Genomic DNA, 18,730 nt, shown 5'->3' with positions numbered 1-18,730 from the left:
ATTACACTCAAAATCCTTACTTCATGCATCTACACCAGGGGTCTCAAACTCAATTTACCTGGGGGCCGCAGGAGGCAAAATCTGGGTGAGGCTGGGCCGCATAAGGGATTCCACAAAAAAGTCCTCAAATGTCATTATTAACAGTTTTAATTATTTCTTCTGAACATGAAGTGTCCTGAACATTAATAGAACATTAAGTGAAGATTATGAACAGTTCTTCTGAACATGGCATCTTTTGCCTACTTCTTGCTGCCAGAGACTTGACAGCACTTCTTCTCACAAATCTGAACCACATTTGGCTTTAGAGCGGAAGCAGTTGAGACCCTCAGTATGGCTTGAAGATGATCATCATTAAGTCTAGACCTGTACTTTGACTTATTGAAGTCCTAGGGAAAAAAGTGGGAGAACTCACTCAAAACTTCCATTCCCTCACCTAAAAAAAAGGCGTATATATGTATAAATAAAACACCCCCACCCCACTCCAGTCACATCAGTCTGTACCAGTCTGTATCTACCTATAATATCAACACAATCTCACGGCAATTCGTAACTTTTTCATTTAGTGACTAATTCGTATGAATTCGTACGATCTAATTCGTACAATTTAGTACGATTTGCTTATCCCCCAATGACGGTTGGGGTTAGGAGTGAGGTCAGGTGCCACGCCTCCTTTTAAAAATCGTACCATTTCGTACGACTGAACTCGTACGAATTCGTATGAATTAGCCACTAAACTGGCAAAACGTAAAATACTTACGTTTTCTCGTGAGATCAGGCTGATAATATATATAAGATGCAGGGCAGGCACGTGCACACATAGGGCTCAACCTGTGCAGAGCACATGCCCTTTTTAGTCTTGCATAGAAAGTGCCCTTCCTAACACCCTCGGTCCCGCCCTTCAGTAGGCGCGCGATAACACCGCTCTTGAGTACGCGCGCGACAACACAGCTGATCAGAACACGCGCGACAACGCGCATTGAGTGACAAGTTACAATGACAATCCTTCGCCTATCAGGTTTTCCCCCAGAGCCCTTTTCCAGCCACTCATTCGGGATTGGCACAGCCACTACAGCAGCCTCTAACAGGCTCTCACACCATCAGATCCAGACCCTTGGTCGCTGGTCTTCTGAAGCTTTCAAATCTTACATACGCCTCAATAAATACCACCTGAAGAAAGCCCAACAGGCTTTAACCAACCCCCAAGCACCTCCTCACACGGCTCCAACTCAAAAAGTTGTCTAACAGAGCCTCGACTCTCGCAAGAGTCATCCAAACCAAACCCCGCAGAAGCCCAATTGTCCACCCATGGCACTCTTACATGTTTGCCAAGGACTCCCTCAAGGGCCATTGCAGTTAGCATCTTCTGCAAACACCAATAGCTATTTACAGATGCAAACATTTGTATCCACATGTTCTTTGCGCATTTACAGCATTTGTACATACATGTATGTATTATATTTGTGCTTGTTCCCTTCTTCCAACTTTTCCAAATCTTTTATCCTTATAACCCTACTTTTTAGCCTCTCGTTCCTTTCTTCTCTACACTCCACTCCCAACTAATTTTTTCTACACTCTACCTCTAACAATCTTTTTTCTCCCGTCTTGACTCTTCAGACCCTTGAAGGGGCCCCCTTGAGCTCCGACTCTCGCAGGATTCGGCCATAGTCCTTTCTTCTTCATGCTGCTACCTATTCTTTTCCGCCTAGTCTCCAAGCTCCAACCCCCGCAGGGGTCTGCTCAAGCTAAAACTTCTTCACTCTACTTCAACTACCTCTCTTCTCCTTATTGACTCACCCTCTAGCTCTGACCCCCGCAGGGGTCGCTCCGAGCCCCAACTCTCGCAAGAGTTACCCAGAACCCTCTCTTCTACACACTGCTACGTATCTCCTCCCATCTACACTCTACCTCCAAGCTCTGACCTCCGCAGAGGTCGCTCCGAGCTCCAACTCTCACAAGAGTTACCCAAAATCCTCTCTCCCACTCACTGCTACCTATCTCCTCCTATCTGCACTCTACCCTCAAGCTCTGACCTCCGCAGAGGTCGCTCTGAGCTCCAACTCTCGCAAGAGTTACTCTCTTCCACTCACTGCTACCTATCTCCTCTTATCTACACTCTACCCCCAAGCTCTGACCTCCGCAGAGGTCGCTTTGAGCTCCAACTCTCGCAAGAGTTACTCTCTTCCACTCACTGCTACCTATCTCCTCCTATCTACACTCTACCCCCAAACTCTGACCTCCGCAGAGGTCGCTCCGAGCTCCAACTCTCGCAAGAGTTACTGTCTTCCACTCACTGCTACCTATCTCTTCCCATCTGCACTCTACCTGCAAGCTCTGACCCCCGCAGGGGTCGCTTAGAGCTCCAACTCCCGCAGGAGTTACCCAGAGTCCTCTTTTACACTCTGCTTCAAACCACCTTCTTCTCCCTTTTATTCACAACCCTGAAAATTATGACCCCCGCAGGGGTTTCTTCAAGCTCTAACTCCAGCAGGAGCTACTAGAATCCTCTCTTCACCCTTCATAATCCTATCTACTTAATGCCCATGCATTAAACTTTCTTTCCTTCCATTATATCCAGCAGCCGGATATAGCTCTATTTTCCTTGCTTTTTGGGGTTTTTTTCCTTGAATACGCGGCTGCTGTCCCGAGTGATTAATTACTGCATTTTGGGGAGTTCTGAGATCCACCGAGCTCAGGCTCCCCTCTTGCTCTGCCAACGGGGGGAAGCCCCGGGCTCGAGGAGCCCTTGAGCTCGGGGCTCTCTCCCGGGACAGCATGCCAAACAAGCTTTTGTAAATAATCAGCTAAGTGTAAACTCTTGAAGTGAAGTTTATTCATAAACTAATTTCGAGAGGATTACGTGCTTATGATTTATCACGGCCAGTCTCGCATTTGCTTATCACTATCTTCCAATCATATGAGCCCTAAGCTACTATAAATAGCCACAGTTTTCAGTTCACTTTATCTTCGTTTGGAAGAAACCCCCCTCCTCCCCTATTCTCCTTCTTTACCTGTGATTGGGCGGCACGGCGGCCCAGTGGTTAGCACTGTGAGCCACACAGCAAGAACACTGCCGGCCCGGGTTCCACAGGACCGGTGGGTGTTTCTGTGAGGAGTTTGTATGTCCTCCCCGTGTCCGCGTGGGTTTTCCCCGGGTTCTCCGGTTTCCTCCCACCATCCAAAGACATTCAACATACATAACAATCAAGCTTGTCTAATCCCTTGCGTTCCCTTAGCTACAGTGGCAGGGGAGTTCTGAGATCCACCGAGCTCAGGCTCCCCTCTTGCTCTGCCAACGGGAGGAAGCCCCGGGCTCGAGGAGCCCTTGAGCTCGGGGCTCTCTCCCTGGACAGCATGCCAAACAAGCTTTTGTAAATCATCAGCTAAGTGTGAACTCTTGAAATATTCTAAAAAGAAAAATATTTTCCATTGTGATGAATATATATATATATATATATATATATATATATATATATCAATTATTGACAGAATAAAATGTATTGTTTTTGGTAAATTTTGACAGCTGTTTGGGGGATTATTTTATGAGGCCAAACTCTTTCTATTTTGCTGTAGGCCTATACTGAAAGGCTGAATACATTAAAGCCAATAACCACTATAGCCTGACGGATGAACAAATAAAATTAAAACCTTATTAATAAATAGTATATCTCGCAAGATACTGCATGATCCAAAAATAGTTTTATTTAATACATTTTTAAGTTGTCATTACATTTTAGGCATGAAATCCACGCTAAATCCACCCTTCTGATGGGATCAGTTTAATCCAGGTTTTTTGGATCAAAGTGATCCAGATCCTACAAAAAAAGGTCTGAAAAACCCAAACTAAAGGTTTGATCTGGATCAAAACCAAGATTGGATTACGTGATCTAATCCGATTAGGTAATCCGTTTTTTTCTTTTGAAAAACCCATTTTCAAGATTTGATCCAATCCCTTATCCAAAATCCTAGTGGATTACTTTTGAAAAACCGGGCCCAGGGCCCGGTTTTTCAAAAGGTTTAATCCGGATCAAATTGATCCAGATTTAGTAATTCTGTTTTTTGCGATCCGTGATCAGGTAATCCAGCTTACTTTTTGAGCCAGTTTTTCAAAGCAACATTGGATTGGACCAATCTGATCTGGATAGGAACTTTTCAGGATCACTAAATCTGGATTACCAGTGCTCAAACAGGATAGGAAATGACAAGTAGAATAGCCAGCGTGGGGTCAATATAATTTTTTTTTTTTTTTTTAAATAATAACTAAGAAAATGTAATAAATATTAAATTAATAATAATAATAAATAAGAAAAACAAGAAAAAGCCCACCCCATCCTTTTCCAGCAGTCCGCTCATCTGAGACCTACAACACAAACACTGTACATTGAGGATATGTATAATAAGTTTCAAATATAGATGTAAATTTAAAAAATACTTAATGTCAAAAACTCCACAATAATCTCAGACTTCCTCATCTGATGTGAAGCGTATCCTTTTGGTGGGGGATCTCAAGTCTGGCCTTGGTTTGCTGCAGTTTGGTCAGAGTCAGTTGTTCCTCTGCCAGGCGAAGCTGTGCTTCTGCCCTTTCAGTCTCTTTTTGCAATTGTTGAAAGAGATTTCTAAAATCAGTCATTGCCATTTCTTGCATTTTTTGTTTATTCTGTAATCATTGCTATCATCATTAATAAATATTCTAATAAGAAAAATATTTTCCATTGTGATGAATACATATATATATATATATCAATTAGTGACAGAATAAAATTGATTGTTTTTGGTCAGTTTTGATAGCTGTTTGGGGGATTATTTTATGAGGCCAAACTCTTTCTACTTTGCTGGAAGCCTATACAGAAAGGCTAAATACGTTAAAGCCAATAATCACTATAGCCTGACAGATGAACAAATAAAATTAAAACCTTATGAATAAATAGTATATCTCGTAAGATACTGCATGATCCAAAAATAGTATTGTTTAATAAATTTTTTAAGTTTTCATTACATTTTAGGCATGAAATCCACGCTAAATCCACCCTTCTGATGGGATCAGTTTAATCCATGTTTTTTGGATCAAAGTGATCCAGATCTTACTAAAAAGGTCCGAAAAACCCAAACTAAAGGTTTGATCCGGATCAAAACCAAGATTGGATTACGTGATCTAATCCGAGTAATCCGTTTTTTCTTTTGAAAAACCCATTTTCAAGATTTGATCCAATTCCTTATCCAAAATCCTAGTGGATTACTTTTGAAAAACCGGGCCCAGGGCCCGGTTTTTCAAAAGGTTTAATCCGGATCAAATTGATCTGGATTTAGTAATCCTGATTTTGCGATCCGTGATCACGTAATCCAGCTTACTTTTTGAGCCAGTTTTTCAAAGCAACATCGGATTGGATCAATGTGATCCGATTAGGAACTTTTCAGGATCACTAAATCTGGATTACCAGTGCTCAATCACAATGTAGATAAATAGATAGGCCTGTGTAAAGAGCAACAAGTAGAATAGCCAGTGTTGGGTCAATATAACTTTATTTTTATTTGAAATGAAAACTAAGAAAATTTAATAAATAATAAAATAATAATAATAAATGATAAAAACAAGAAAAACCCCACCCCATCCTCTTCCAGCAGTCCGCTCATCTGAGACCTACAACACTGTACATTGAGGATATTTATAATGAGTTTCAAATATAGATGTAAATAAAAAAAGACTTAATGTCAAAAACTCCACAATAGTTTCAGACTTCCTCATCTGATGTGGAGAGAGCAGCTTGTCTGAGCATAGCCTTTAGGAGGCGGATCTGAAGTCTTGCCTTGGTTTGCTGCAGTTTGGTAAGAGTCAGTTGTTCCTCTGCCAGATGAAGCTGTGCTTCCGCCCTTTCAGTCTCTTTTTGCAATTGTTGAAAGAGATTTCTAAAATCAGTCATTGCCATTCTTTGCACTTTTTTTTTTTGTGGTTATTCTGTAATTATTGCATGCATCACTAATAAATATTCTAAAAACAAAAATATTTTCCATTGTGATGAATATAGATATCAATTATTGACAATAAAATGTATTGTTTTTGGTCAATTTTGACAGATGTTTGGGGGATTATTTTATGAGGCCAAGCTATTTCTACTTTGCTGTAGGCCTATACTGAATGGCTGAATACGTTAAAGCCAATAATCACTACAGGCTGATGGATGAACAAATAAAATTAAAACCTTATGAATAAATAGTATATCTCGTAAGATCCAAAAATACTGTGTGATCCAAAAATAGTATTATTTAATAACATTTTTAAGTTTTTATTACATTTTGGGCATGAAATCCACACTAAATCCACCTTTCTGATGGGATCAGTTTAATCCAGTTTTTTTGGATCAAAGTGATCCAAATCCTACAAAAAAGGTCTGAAAAACCCAAAGTAAGTAAGTTGATCCGGATCAAAACCAAGATTAGATTACGTGATCTAATCCGATTAGGTAATCTGTTTTTTCTTTTAAAAAACCCATTTTCAAGATTTGATCCAATCCCTTATCCAAAATCCTAGTGGATTACTTTTGAAAAACCGGGCCCTGGAGATTGTGAAATCCGGATTTGCTGCTCGGATTTGCTTTCACATGGCATTGCCATTTTCACAATTTTTTAAAAAATTTATTTATTTATTTTTTTGTATTTGCACAGAAAATAAAAAATTTAAATTTTTTTTTAAAATTTGCAATTTCAAGCCCACATATTGTCATTGTTTAAGTATTAATGTCCAAAAACTGTAAACATGATATAAACATATCTAGATGTATTATGTTTGAATTGACCTATGCACAGTTATTCAACTTGCGAAGGGAAAAAAAACAAACGTTTTTGTGTGTGTTTGAAAAACATCTGCTTATAAGGTGGCATGGAGGCTCAGTGGTTAGCACTGTTGCTGCACAGCAAGGTGGTCGCTGGCTTCCTAGCGGGACCAAGCTGGGTCACTTGGCGTTTCTTTGTGGAGTTTGCATGTTCTCTCTATGTTCATGTGGGTTTCCTCCGGGTGCTCCAGTTTCCACCACAGTACAGGTAGGGGAAACTGAATTGAAGAAGCCACAGTCTAAATTAGCCATAGTGTATGTGTGTGAATGTGAGTGTATAGGAGTTTACTTGGTTGTGACTGGAAGGACATCTGCTGTGTAAAACATATACTGGATAAGTTAGCAGATCTTTCCGCTGTGGCAACCCCTGATTAATAAAGGGACTAAGCCGAAGGAAAATGAATGAATGAATAATTATCTATAAATCAAGTCATCAAGTAGCCATATAGATTTGCACTGCCTACCCAAATTTAGCCTTCTTTTGGCCAGACGTTTAGAGTCTATTAGACAGCATTTAAACGTCTCATTGCTTGGTGAGATGTCTGAAGAACAAATACATGTGGCAGGGAAGTGTCTGTTATTTTAAATATTCATTTTCAGAGTGGAAATGTGATGTCATTTTACAGCTTAAAATGATGTTTATCATCAGCTGTTTTGTGTTGGTGACTTTTTTGACACGTTTATTGTGTCAATATGCAGCCTCTAGTCATCTTTTTAACTGTAAGAATAGCATGACACAAGAAATGCATTGCATACTTATCATACATGACAGAAACAAGATTCACAGTACTATGTAAATATGTGCTCTCCTAGTTTTTGTCAAATAATACTCTTCACAAGAGTTCAATTAATGCATATGTTTTATTGTTTGTTTTGAGAGGAGCCACCTCCTGCTCAAGATTTCCTGCCTCAAACAGCCTGAAACGTTCCTCTCAAGACAATAACATGTAGGGTGGCTGTTCTTCAGTTCTCCAGGTTGGTGTCCTAAAATAAAAACAGCAATTAGTTTATCAAAAGTCAATCCAAATCTAATATTCTCTAAGCTAACATCCATAGTCTTGTGTTTGAATTAACCCTCCCAAAATACTCTGCTTAGGCTTCATACCTTGAACCATTCGTGGAGAAGAATCTCTTTTAATTGAATCCGCAGCTCTGGCTTTTGCTGGAGACAGCAACTAATCAACTGACAGCATTCTGTGAAAAACAGTTGAAACATCTGTTTACCTTGAACTTCACACCTCCTTTGATGTTGCATGTAAGAGTCTTTGAAATAAAGAGCTTACCATCGGACAAGCCAGCTTTGGAGAAGTTGTTCTCATTGATCATGTGCAGTTCTTGAGGGTTGGGAAAGTCCTCACACACCAATACAAACAAGAGGATGCCAAGGGACCAGACTGTTGCCGGCTTCCCATTGTATTCACCCGTTTCCTCAAACTCTGGGGGGCAGTACTCAAGGGTGCCTAAAGGTAAAAGATTTTTGCATCAATTAGCATTTGTTGCTATAAATTCAGAATATCGTTTTTCACAGCTTAAGGGTTAATACATACCGGCAAATGTATCGTAGGGTAATTTCTTGAGAAGGTCTCCACACCCAAAGTCTATTAATTTGACTTTATGAGTCTCCTTGTTGATTAGTAGATTTTCAAGTTTGATATCGCGATGTAGAACACCATTGCGGCAGCACATGTATGCAGCTTGAGTTGCCTGCTGCATAACAACACGCGCTAAACCTTCACTTATGGATCCTCCATAGCTTTCTGTGAAAGCATATAGGTCCTCACAGGGTGAAGGGTATTCCAACACCATTATATAATGGTCCTCCTGGTCCTGCCAGTCCAGAAGCTGGATTATTTCTGGAACGCTGGATACTCCATGGGCGAGGATGAGAAGTGCAACTTCAAGAGGAAAGGGCTCTGAATGACCTGACTACAGGAAATACATTTTTTATGATGTTTAGATAGATATATCTTCTATAGATTATGAATTGAATCATAATTTCACAAAATTTCGACAACAGTAGCTTGTCTTATGAGAAATCACTTACGATACGTATGTATTCCACATCTTCCGTCTTTGTGACAAATTTCACTGCCACCTAATAAACAAGAAATAAGCAAAGTGTATGTAAGAATGATTGTACAGCTAACATATTGCATTTGTTACTATTTATCCTATCCAGAAAAATGAAAGGCACCTTTAAGTCATCGTGTAGACGTCGCCCCTTGTACACAGTTCCAAAGGATCCTTCACCCAGCATGTCATCGATCAGATAGTGGCAAGAATTGATGACTATTAAAACAAAACCAAGGTTAAGTAATATGAAATATCAACCAGTGTAAAACAGGACAAAATGTTTTACTTAATCAGTGTACATTTTTTGAAAATGAGGTCTGAATGTTGAATAAATAAGCTTTAGTTTTACCTATTGCCAAAAATGTATAACTTAAGACTGGTTTTGTGGTCCAGGGTCACAAATGGAAACATTAAAATGGCCTGATATAGTATTGCAGGTGTGTGTGTGTGTGTGTGTGTGTGTGTGTGTGTGTGTGTGTGTGTGTGTGTGTGTGTGTGTGTGTGTGTGTGTGTGTGTGTGTGTGTGGTGTGTTTAAGGGACAGTCAACTTACCCTGACTTGTCATCTTTCCATTATTCTCTATTTGTTTTGAAACAGAGGCCTGTGTGCAGACTGGAGCTTGACCACCATTGATGCTCCAGTCTGACATTGTGTGCTGTGAAATCTGAGGGAAATTGGCACTCCCCTCGGAAGCATCGGGGACTGGAATCTCCGTGGCATTGTTACAACAATCAGAAGTGGATGAGTGAAATGGAGGCTGGGTGACATCAATACTCCAGACTGACACGTTGTGTATCGGAGTCCGGGTAGCGTCAGTACTAAAATCTGATGTGGTGCGTGTTGGAGTTTTGATCACATCAATGCTCCAATCTGACATGGTGTGTGCTGAAGTCTTAGTAAAATCATTGCTCCACCTTGATGTGGTGCGTGCTAGAGCCAGGCCATCACAATAGTCATGACTAAGCAATGGAGTCTGGCTGATGTCAAAGTTCCAGTTGAATGAAGTCTGAGCAGTATTGCTGCTCAGAACTGGAGAACGGAGGACATCAGGTTGAACAGTAAGATGTTTCTTTACTGTTGGATAGACTTCAGGGTCACTGGCTGAAGGTTCCTGAAGATTGAGGTCTACAGTATGAATGACCTGCTGTAGAGATCCGTCACCTGAAGAGGAGGAAGGTTGTACTTCAGGTGGTGCTGCAGTTGCCCCAGTGTCCTGAGCCTCTCCATCAACCTGAAGGGTACTATTTTTTTCAGCAGCTCTCAGACAGGAGAACCACCGCCACAACTTGAACCTTCTTTTCTTTTTACGGTTGGCCTCCTTTCTCTTTTTATTTTTCCCCTCACTCGCACTATCTTCACCTACGCCAACAGGATGTTTATGAGCTTCCACCAAATTGGTGAGCTGTGGCGGTGCATCGTGATGGTAAACGTGCACACGCTCAAAATCATTGTTTGCCTTTTTGCAACGACAATTACGTTGACCCATCGCTCAACTAGTTTAACCGCAGAATGCCAAAGTCAGAGTTGCATTCGCATTCTCTTAGCTATGATGTCACCGTTTCGAACATTCACATTCAATTCTAAATGTGACGCAGGCTGGGCGTTTCTGTGGAGCGTTTCTGTGGCCATTTGAAAGTGCCATATTGTTTTTGCATAAAGTATATGCCTTATAATCAATCAATAACTGATCACACATACTCATAGCCTGTATGCAAGCGGCTGCGCGGTAAACAGGCTAAACTTGTAAAACACCAGCGTTACGCCTTAATGAAATGAATTCTGCGTCAGTTTTACAACGAACTAAAAATCGAAATTAATTAAAATAAACAGTTGTAACAATAAAAATCATTGAAAAACATTTGTTTTTCACTATTTTACTTTTTTACTATTTTACTAAAAACCTATAGAAGACGAAACCTTCAAAAACTATACAAAAATAGGTAAAAACAAATAAATAAATAAGTTCATAAATAAATTCGTAAATACCTGCATAAATAAAACAATAAATAAATAAATTGCATATTGATTTGCTTTATTTATGCAGGAATTTGTGGATTTATTTACTCATTTATTGTTATATTAGCTTTTTTATTTATTTATAGTTTTATTTATGCATTAATTTATATTTTCCTATTTATTTATGCTTTGTTTTATTTACTTATTTATTTATATATTTTCGTTTTTATCCATTTTTATTTATGCAGACATTTATTTATTTATTTGTTTATTTGCGTATTTATTTATTTTATGCCTGCATTTATGGATTTATTTACTCATTTATTTATTTGCGTATTTATTTATTAATTATTTTATTTATACAGGAATTTATAGATTTCAATGCTTATTTATGTATATATGCGCGTATTTAGTTATTCTTTTTTTTGTTTGTTTTATTTTTGCAGAAATGTATTCTCCAATTTCTTTATATATTTGCGCATTTATTCATTTTTTATTTATGCATGAATTTATGCATTTATTTACTCTGTCTTTTATTTATTTGCGCATTTATTCATTTATTTATTTATTTTTGCCGGTTTCGTCCTTCGTATAAACTCAGCATTCTTTTGATTTTGGATGCATGCTTTTTTTTTTTCTATTGACATAATAATGTTGCTCCCTTTTTATTCATTCATTCTTTATTGTACTGCGTGCGTGTGTATATGTTTCACTGGTAGTGTTGAGGTTGACATTTTGTATGGGTAAATTCTTTAATGAATGTATAAATGAATGGTTTGACTCGACCCTAATAAGTATGGCTGATATTTTAATCCTCATGCTTAAAATATCATCAGTGACTTTCACTTCTATTTTTTGATGGGCTACATGTTTATATACAGTATATTGCTAAATTGTTTATGTCCATTCCCACATTGACACATTTATATTCTAGCAATCTCGTATTTTACTATTGTCTAGACAAACTTTTTTTTTTATTTATTTTTTTATTTAAACTTCAAATAACAAACAGGCATTTTCAACTTCCATCGTTAAACATATATAACATTATAACCAAGCAGCATATAATAAACAAAACAGTACAAATTAATAATAACATAAAAATAAACCTTAAATAATACAAAAGAAAATACATTACAATCAGAGGGTCAGTCCATATATGTTGACAAAAGCTTAGAGAGCTTTAAGGCACCTTTTGTTTTTACTTGTTTTATAGATTTATATGACATATTGAAATCATTTTTAAATGCTTTGAAACAAGAAGAAACTTTAACAAATCTACATTTGTGTACATAAAATTTTGCTACAATCGACATATTATTACATAGAAATTCAACTTCCTTGTTTTTCATAAAAATGCCAAATTTCACAATGTGATAGTCAAACGCAGGTGTTACATTTTTAGTTATCAACCACTAATACAATCTGTCCCAAAAGGATTTGACACTGGAACAACTATAAAAAAAGATGTTCCTGTGATTCTATATCTTTCAAGCAAAAAAATACAAGCATTACTGTCTAAATGAAATCTTATTCTAAGAAATTCGTTACATGGATAGATGTCATTAATTGTTTTGAAATGTACTTCTTTCATTTTAGGTAACAAGGGAAATGACAGGTATCTTTTTCTAATATCAATAGTGTCCGCTTTAGAAGATCTCTCAGATAAAACTATTCTTTTAACAGGAAGAGGAAAATATTCTTTTGTCAGTAGTGATCTCAAGACCTTGTTGTTACATTTAATATCCCAAAATGAATAATTATTTATAAACAAATCAACTAGTGTAGGTATTACAGAGGAGTATTGCACTATACCTTTAACTAAATTTCTCAAAGCTACAGGAATAGCTTTGACAACCAAAGAGAATTCTCTATGTGCACAATTACAATTGAATTTTAACTTAAAATGATCATAGCTCAACATATTACCATAATCATCCATTAAATGAATTACATTCCAAATTCCTTTGTCAAACCAGTCTTTAAAAAATAAAGATTTCCTCTCATGTAGAATACACCTGTTATTCCAAATGATAACATTATGTGGAGTAAAATTGTGCTTGTACAACATTTTCCAATATAGTAACACTTGCGCATGAAAACCAGACAATTTAAATGGCAATTTTAGTAAGTCAAAATCACATTTTAGAAAAAAAGAAATTCCTCCCATCCTTTGAAAAATATGAAAAGGGATGCTAAACCATAAAGACGGTTCATCTTTAACAAAGCTTTGTAACCATTTTAACTTCATTACTCCATTTATAACGCCAAAATCAATAACATTCAACCCCCCTTCCTCTGATAACTTTACCAAATCATTTTTTCAAAATAAATGTTGCTTATTGTTCCAAAATAAACTCATAATGAACTCTGTTAATTTGTTTAATACATCTTTCTGTTACACCTAAGCAATATGCTGGATAGATTAATCTTGATATTGCTTCCATTTTTGTTAATAATATTCTCCCAAAAAATTAAATATTTCTTTGTAACCAGCTACTTAATGTTTTTTTATTTTTCTGTACAACAGTATGAATATTATTATTTTCCCTGTCCCTAAATTTTTTTGTAATAGTTATTTCCAAGTGTGTTATTTAGCTTTTAATTGGGATATTATACAATGAATTTTATGTATTATTGTGAAGAATTAGAATCTCACATTTTTTCAAATTTAAATGTAACCCTGAAGCATTAGAAAACAATGATATAGACTTTAAGGCAATCGGTATTTGATTAGAGTCCTTCAGAAATCAAGTTGTCAGCTAGTTGTGCAATTAACAAGGATCTACTCAGAACATTTAATGGCTTAATATTGTCGTTATTTTTAATATACAGTGCTAATAATTCAGCAGCAAGTAAGAAAGAAGGGGGCTGACTGGATCTCTCTGTCGTATTCCCCTTCTGATATCAAATCTCTTTGTAGTACCCGATTGAAGTAAAACAGCACTTGTTATTTGTTATATTGTCAACATTGAAAGAATATTAATAAATTTTGTCCCAAACCCAAAATATTGTTGAGACTGAAAAACAAAAGGGTGTTCAAGTATATCAAAAGCTTTTAGAAAATCCAGAAATAGTATTATACCATCATCCTCTATCAAATGTGAACAGTCTAATAAATCTAACACCATGCAAATGTTATTATGTATTAGTCGATTTAGAAGAAACCCAGATTGTGTATCACTAATAATTTTACCTATACCACCTTTAAGTCTACTAGCTAATGCATGAGTGAATATTTCGTAATCAATGTTAAGTAAAGTAATTGGTCTTAAATTATCAATAAGAGTGTTGTCTTTTTTTGTTTAGGTATTAAAATAATTATAGCCTGTTTCATTGTAGTTAGTAGTGTATTACTTTCTAAACATTCTTTTAGTGCTTTAAAGAGCATTTCTCTCATATCATTCCAGAAAAAAGATAAAAGTTAGTTGCAAGTCCATCTTGACCTGGTGATTTACCTAAAGCCATTTTTTTAATAGCAGCATCAAGTTCTTCAATTTTTAAATCAGAGTCACATATCATTTTAAAATCTTCATCAATTTTAGGAATAAAATTATAGAATTTTTGAAGAAATTCTCAGAATCTTTCATGGAAAATGATGATGAATATAGGCTTTGATAAAATTTAAAAATCTCATTACTTATTTCTTTTGGATCAGTTACAATTTTATTATTTGGATTTAAGGTGGTAATTGCATTTCTGTCTACTTTTTTCTAATCTACTAAAATAAGAGCTGTTTTTTACACCAACTTCCATCCATTTTGCTCTAGATCGTATAAATGCCCCTTGTGCCCTATTTAAGTAGAAATCGTCTAATTTAGTTTGTAATCTAATCATTTCCTCTTTATTAGGTTCTAATAATAAATCCTTTTTACAACAATCATTAATGTCTTTTATCAGCTGTTTTTCTAATTCTTTTTGCTTATTACACAATATTTTACCATAATTAATTGAGTACATTCTCACTTTATCTCATCATTTGTCATAATTGAATATAAGATTTTTTTAACCATGTCACAAAAATATTCTTCTTTTAACAAGTTTGCATTAAAGTTCCAATATTTTTGCCTACATGTTCTTTCAGAGCCTGGGATCAGTGTGACAGTAATTACACAATGATCAGTTGTAGGAGCTGCAGAGATTTTAGCTTGCAAAACATATTTAAAAATTTCTTGGGTTACCAACCAAAAATCTATTCTTGATTTACAATTTCTATTGGGTCTAATCCATGAATATTGCCTTACTTCAGGGTTAACATGATTCCAAACGTCTATTAGGGAAGTATTAATACAAACATTTGTAATACATTCATTTCATAATGACCATATTTGTTGGAAATCTATCCATCCATTCATCAGGGACACAAATAAAGTCACCAACATATTTTCAGTTGGGAAAAATGTTTTCAACTCTCTAATAGTTTCTGAAATGCATTCAGCAATATTTTGTTTTTATATTGACCATTATATCCGTAAACATTTAGAAGAATCAGTGGAGTACCTTCAATCATCAAAACTGCAGCAATCCAGTGTCCATCCTTATCTTCTTTCACTTTAACTACTTTACCAGGACAGTTATTCAAGCATATGACTACGCCAGCAGATCTATAGTTCCATGACTAAACAGTATAGTATCACCCCATTGGTTTCTCCAGAAGGTTGAGTCCTCTGCGCTGGAATGTGTCTCTTGTAAAAATATAAATTGTGCCTGTTGTGAGTCCAACAGGAGTTCAGCTCTGGCACCCCAGTCGAGCCGGAGCTGAACTCCTGTCGGACAACATCTCCAGATTACTTCGCACCATCTGACTACCGGTAAAAATTCACAGAACTCACATTATAGCCACCTAGACTCTTGTTCACCCCACTTAAACATCAGTAACGCATATCTGGCGAATCCTATAGAGACTGTGTCTGTTCCTCGTATTATTAGATTAAGAAATAAACGTACTGTGTGCTCCAGAAAAAATCTAGTAAGAATCAAACCAGAAAAACCAGTAGAAAGTGAAAATACAAATTTCGTAAAACTTGGTCTCCTAAACATCAGGTCACTTGCACCTAAAGCACTTATCATAAATGAAATAATAACGGAAAACAATCTTAATGCACTCTGTCTCACTGAAACCTGGCTGAAACAAAATGACTATATTAGCTTAAATGAAGCAACTCCTCCAGGATTCTTATATAAACATGAGGCTCGTCAAACTGGTCGTGGTGGTGGAGTTGCATCAATCTTTAGTGATTTCCTTAATATTAAACAGAGAAACGGACTTATGTTTAGCTCCTTTGAAGTATTATCGCTTAATGTTCAGCTTCCAGATACTATACAAAAACCTATGTTATCTCTCGCTTTAATCACCATATATAGACCACCAGGACCCTATGTCAAATTTCTAAAAGAATTTTCTGATTTTATTTCTGACTTACTAGTCAAAACTGATAAAATGCTAATTGTAGGTGACTTTAACATCCACATAGATGACGCTAATGATACATTAGGGCTCGCGTTTATGGATTTAATACACTCACTTGGGATAAAGCAAAACGTTGTGGGTCCAACCCATCGCTTAAAGCATACATTAGATCTAATTCTGTCTTATGGAATCGAGGTTATAGACGTAGACATTATACCACAAAGTGATGATATTACAGATCACTACCTCTTACTATATAAGCTGTGTTTATCTGAAATCAGCAAACCCGCTCCAATACTCCGCCCTAGTAGAACTATTGTTCCGTCAACTAAAGATGAATTTATAAATAACTTACCTGATCTCTCTCTATTTCGTAATGCATCCGCAAACTCAAATGATCTTGATGTAGTAACCAGCAGTATGGATGCCATCTTTACTAGCACACTAAATACTGTGGCACCCATCAAATTAAAAAAGGCTAGAGAGAATAAAACTATACCATGATATAATAGTCATACTCATGCGCTCAAAACAGCAACCCGCGCCCTGGAACGTAAATGGAAAAAAACTAATTTAGAGGTCTTTAGAATTGCGTACAAAGACAGTATGTCCAGCTATAGGAGGGCTCTAAAATCTGCCAGGACCGAGCACCTGCGCAAACTGATAGAAAATAATCATAACAATCCTAGATTTTTATTTAACACCATCTCTAAATTAGCAAATAATCGGTCATCCTTGGAACAAACTACTCCACCGCAAATTAGTAGTGATGACTTCATGAATTTTTTCAGTAATAAAATAGAAGGCTTTAGACAGAAAATAGGAGATGCCAAACTTTCTGCACCGGCTTATACTCCAAATCCTGTAAATATTTCATTAAATCATAATAATAACCTACACTGCTTCAAAATCATAGAACATGAAGAGTTAGTAAAAATTATAAATAGCTCTAAACCAGCTACGTGTATGCTGGACTCAATTCCAACAAAATTACTGAAAGAGCTGCTACCTGCTATAGGAGAAACTCTTCTTAACATTATCAACTCTTCTTTATCTATAGGCCATGTTCCAAACTCTTACAAGCTAGCTGTTAATAAGCCTATTATTAAGAAACCGCAACTAGACACCAACAACTTAGCTAACTATAGACCTATTTCAAATCTTCCATTTATGTCTAAAATACTAGAAAAAGTTGTTTCCACTCAATTATGCTCTTTTCTGCAGACGAACAATATTTTTGAAGTGTTTCAGTCAGGTTTCAGGGCTCACCACAGTACAGAAACCGCCTTAGTGAAAATAACCAACGATTTACTCTTAGCTGCTGACCGAGGGTGCGTCTCGCTATTAGGTTTACCCAATCTTAGTGCGGCATTTGATACCATTGACCACAATATCCTCATAAATCGCTTAAAGTCTACAGGTGTCCAGGGACAGGCTCTACAATGGTTTAAGTCATACTTAACTGACCGCTACCAGTTTGTGAATCTTAATGGACAGCCTTCACAAATCTGCCCAGTAAAGTATGGGGTGCCTCAAGGATCAGTTTTAGGCCCTTTACTGTTTACAATTTACATGCTACCTCTGGGAGACATTATTAGAAGACATGGGATCAGCTTTCACTGCTATGCAGATGATACCCAATTATATATTTCAACTAAACCTGACGAGACGTCTGAACTTTCTAAACTAACTGAGTGTATCAAAGACATCAAAGACTGGATGACCAACAATTTTCTTCTCTTAAACTCCGACAAAACAGAATTATTACTTATTGGGCCTAAATCTTGCACACAGCAGATCTCGCAACTCAATTTACAATTAGAGGGATACAAAGTTAGCTTTAGCTCTACTATAAAAGATTTGGGTGTCATATTAGACAGCAATCTAACTTTTAAAAACCATATATCCCATGTCACAAAAACTGCCTTCTTTCATCTGAGAAATATCGCTAAATTACGTAACATGCTATCCATCTCAGATGCAGAAAAGCTAGTTCATGCTTTTATGACTTCGAGACTGGATTACTGTAATGCTCTATTTGCTGGCTGCCCAGCATTCTCTATTAACAGACTTCAATTAGTACAAAATGCAGCAACTTCTCACTTATAAAGCTCTAAATAATCTAGCTCCTGTTTATCTAACCAACCTTCTGTCTCGCTACGAACCAACTCGCTCTTTAAGATCTCAAAATTCAGGGCTTCTGGTAGTACCTAGAATAGCAAAATCAAGTAAAGGAGGTCGAGCCTTCTCTTTCATGGCTCCTACACTCTGGAATAGCCTTCCTGATAACGTCCGAGGCTCAGACACACTCTCCCAGTTCAAAACTAGATTAAAGACCTATCTGTTTAGTAAAGCATACACTCAATGCATCACCTAGCGGGTTCCACACTGGCTTCTGCATCTTGCTTATACACTATGAACAGCAGCTACGCTAATTATTCTCTTTATTCTCTATTTTCACCTGGGT

General features: G+C 36.8%; 2 protein-coding genes across 2 annotated transcripts; both read right to left on the bottom strand.

Annotated features, from left to right (window-relative positions):
- Positions 1–7,666: 7,666 nt before the first annotated feature.
- On the bottom strand, positions 7,667–8,741 carry pimr95 (Pim proto-oncogene, serine/threonine kinase, related 95). The gene is made up of 4 exons (XM_068216497.2): positions 8,372–8,741; positions 8,108–8,284; positions 7,930–8,018; positions 7,667–7,808 (listed from the first exon to the last, which is right to left on the bottom strand). Exons 1-4 carry the CDS (start codon positions 8,628–8,630, stop codon positions 7,788–7,790), a joined length of 546 nt encoding a protein of 181 aa, XP_068072598.2. The 5' UTR covers positions 8,631–8,741; the 3' UTR covers positions 7,667–7,787.
- A 76-nt stretch (positions 8,742–8,817) lies between these two features.
- Positions 8,818–10,464, bottom strand: LOC141380204 (uncharacterized). Its single transcript, XM_073937450.1, has 3 exons — positions 9,450–10,464; positions 9,019–9,113; positions 8,818–8,919 (listed from the first exon to the last, which is right to left on the bottom strand). Exons 1-3 carry the CDS (start codon positions 10,381–10,383, stop codon positions 8,851–8,853), a joined length of 1,098 nt encoding a protein of 365 aa, XP_073793551.1. The 5' UTR covers positions 10,384–10,464; the 3' UTR covers positions 8,818–8,850.
- Positions 10,465–18,730: the final 8,266 nt, after the last annotated feature.

Source organism: Danio rerio, chromosome 22 (assembly GCF_049306965.1).
Source record: "Danio rerio strain Tuebingen ecotype United States chromosome 22, GRCz12tu, whole genome shotgun sequence".
Classification (NCBI taxonomy): domain Eukaryota; kingdom Metazoa; phylum Chordata; class Actinopteri; order Cypriniformes; family Danionidae; genus Danio; species Danio rerio.
This window is presented reverse-complemented; position numbering and strand designations above follow the sequence as displayed.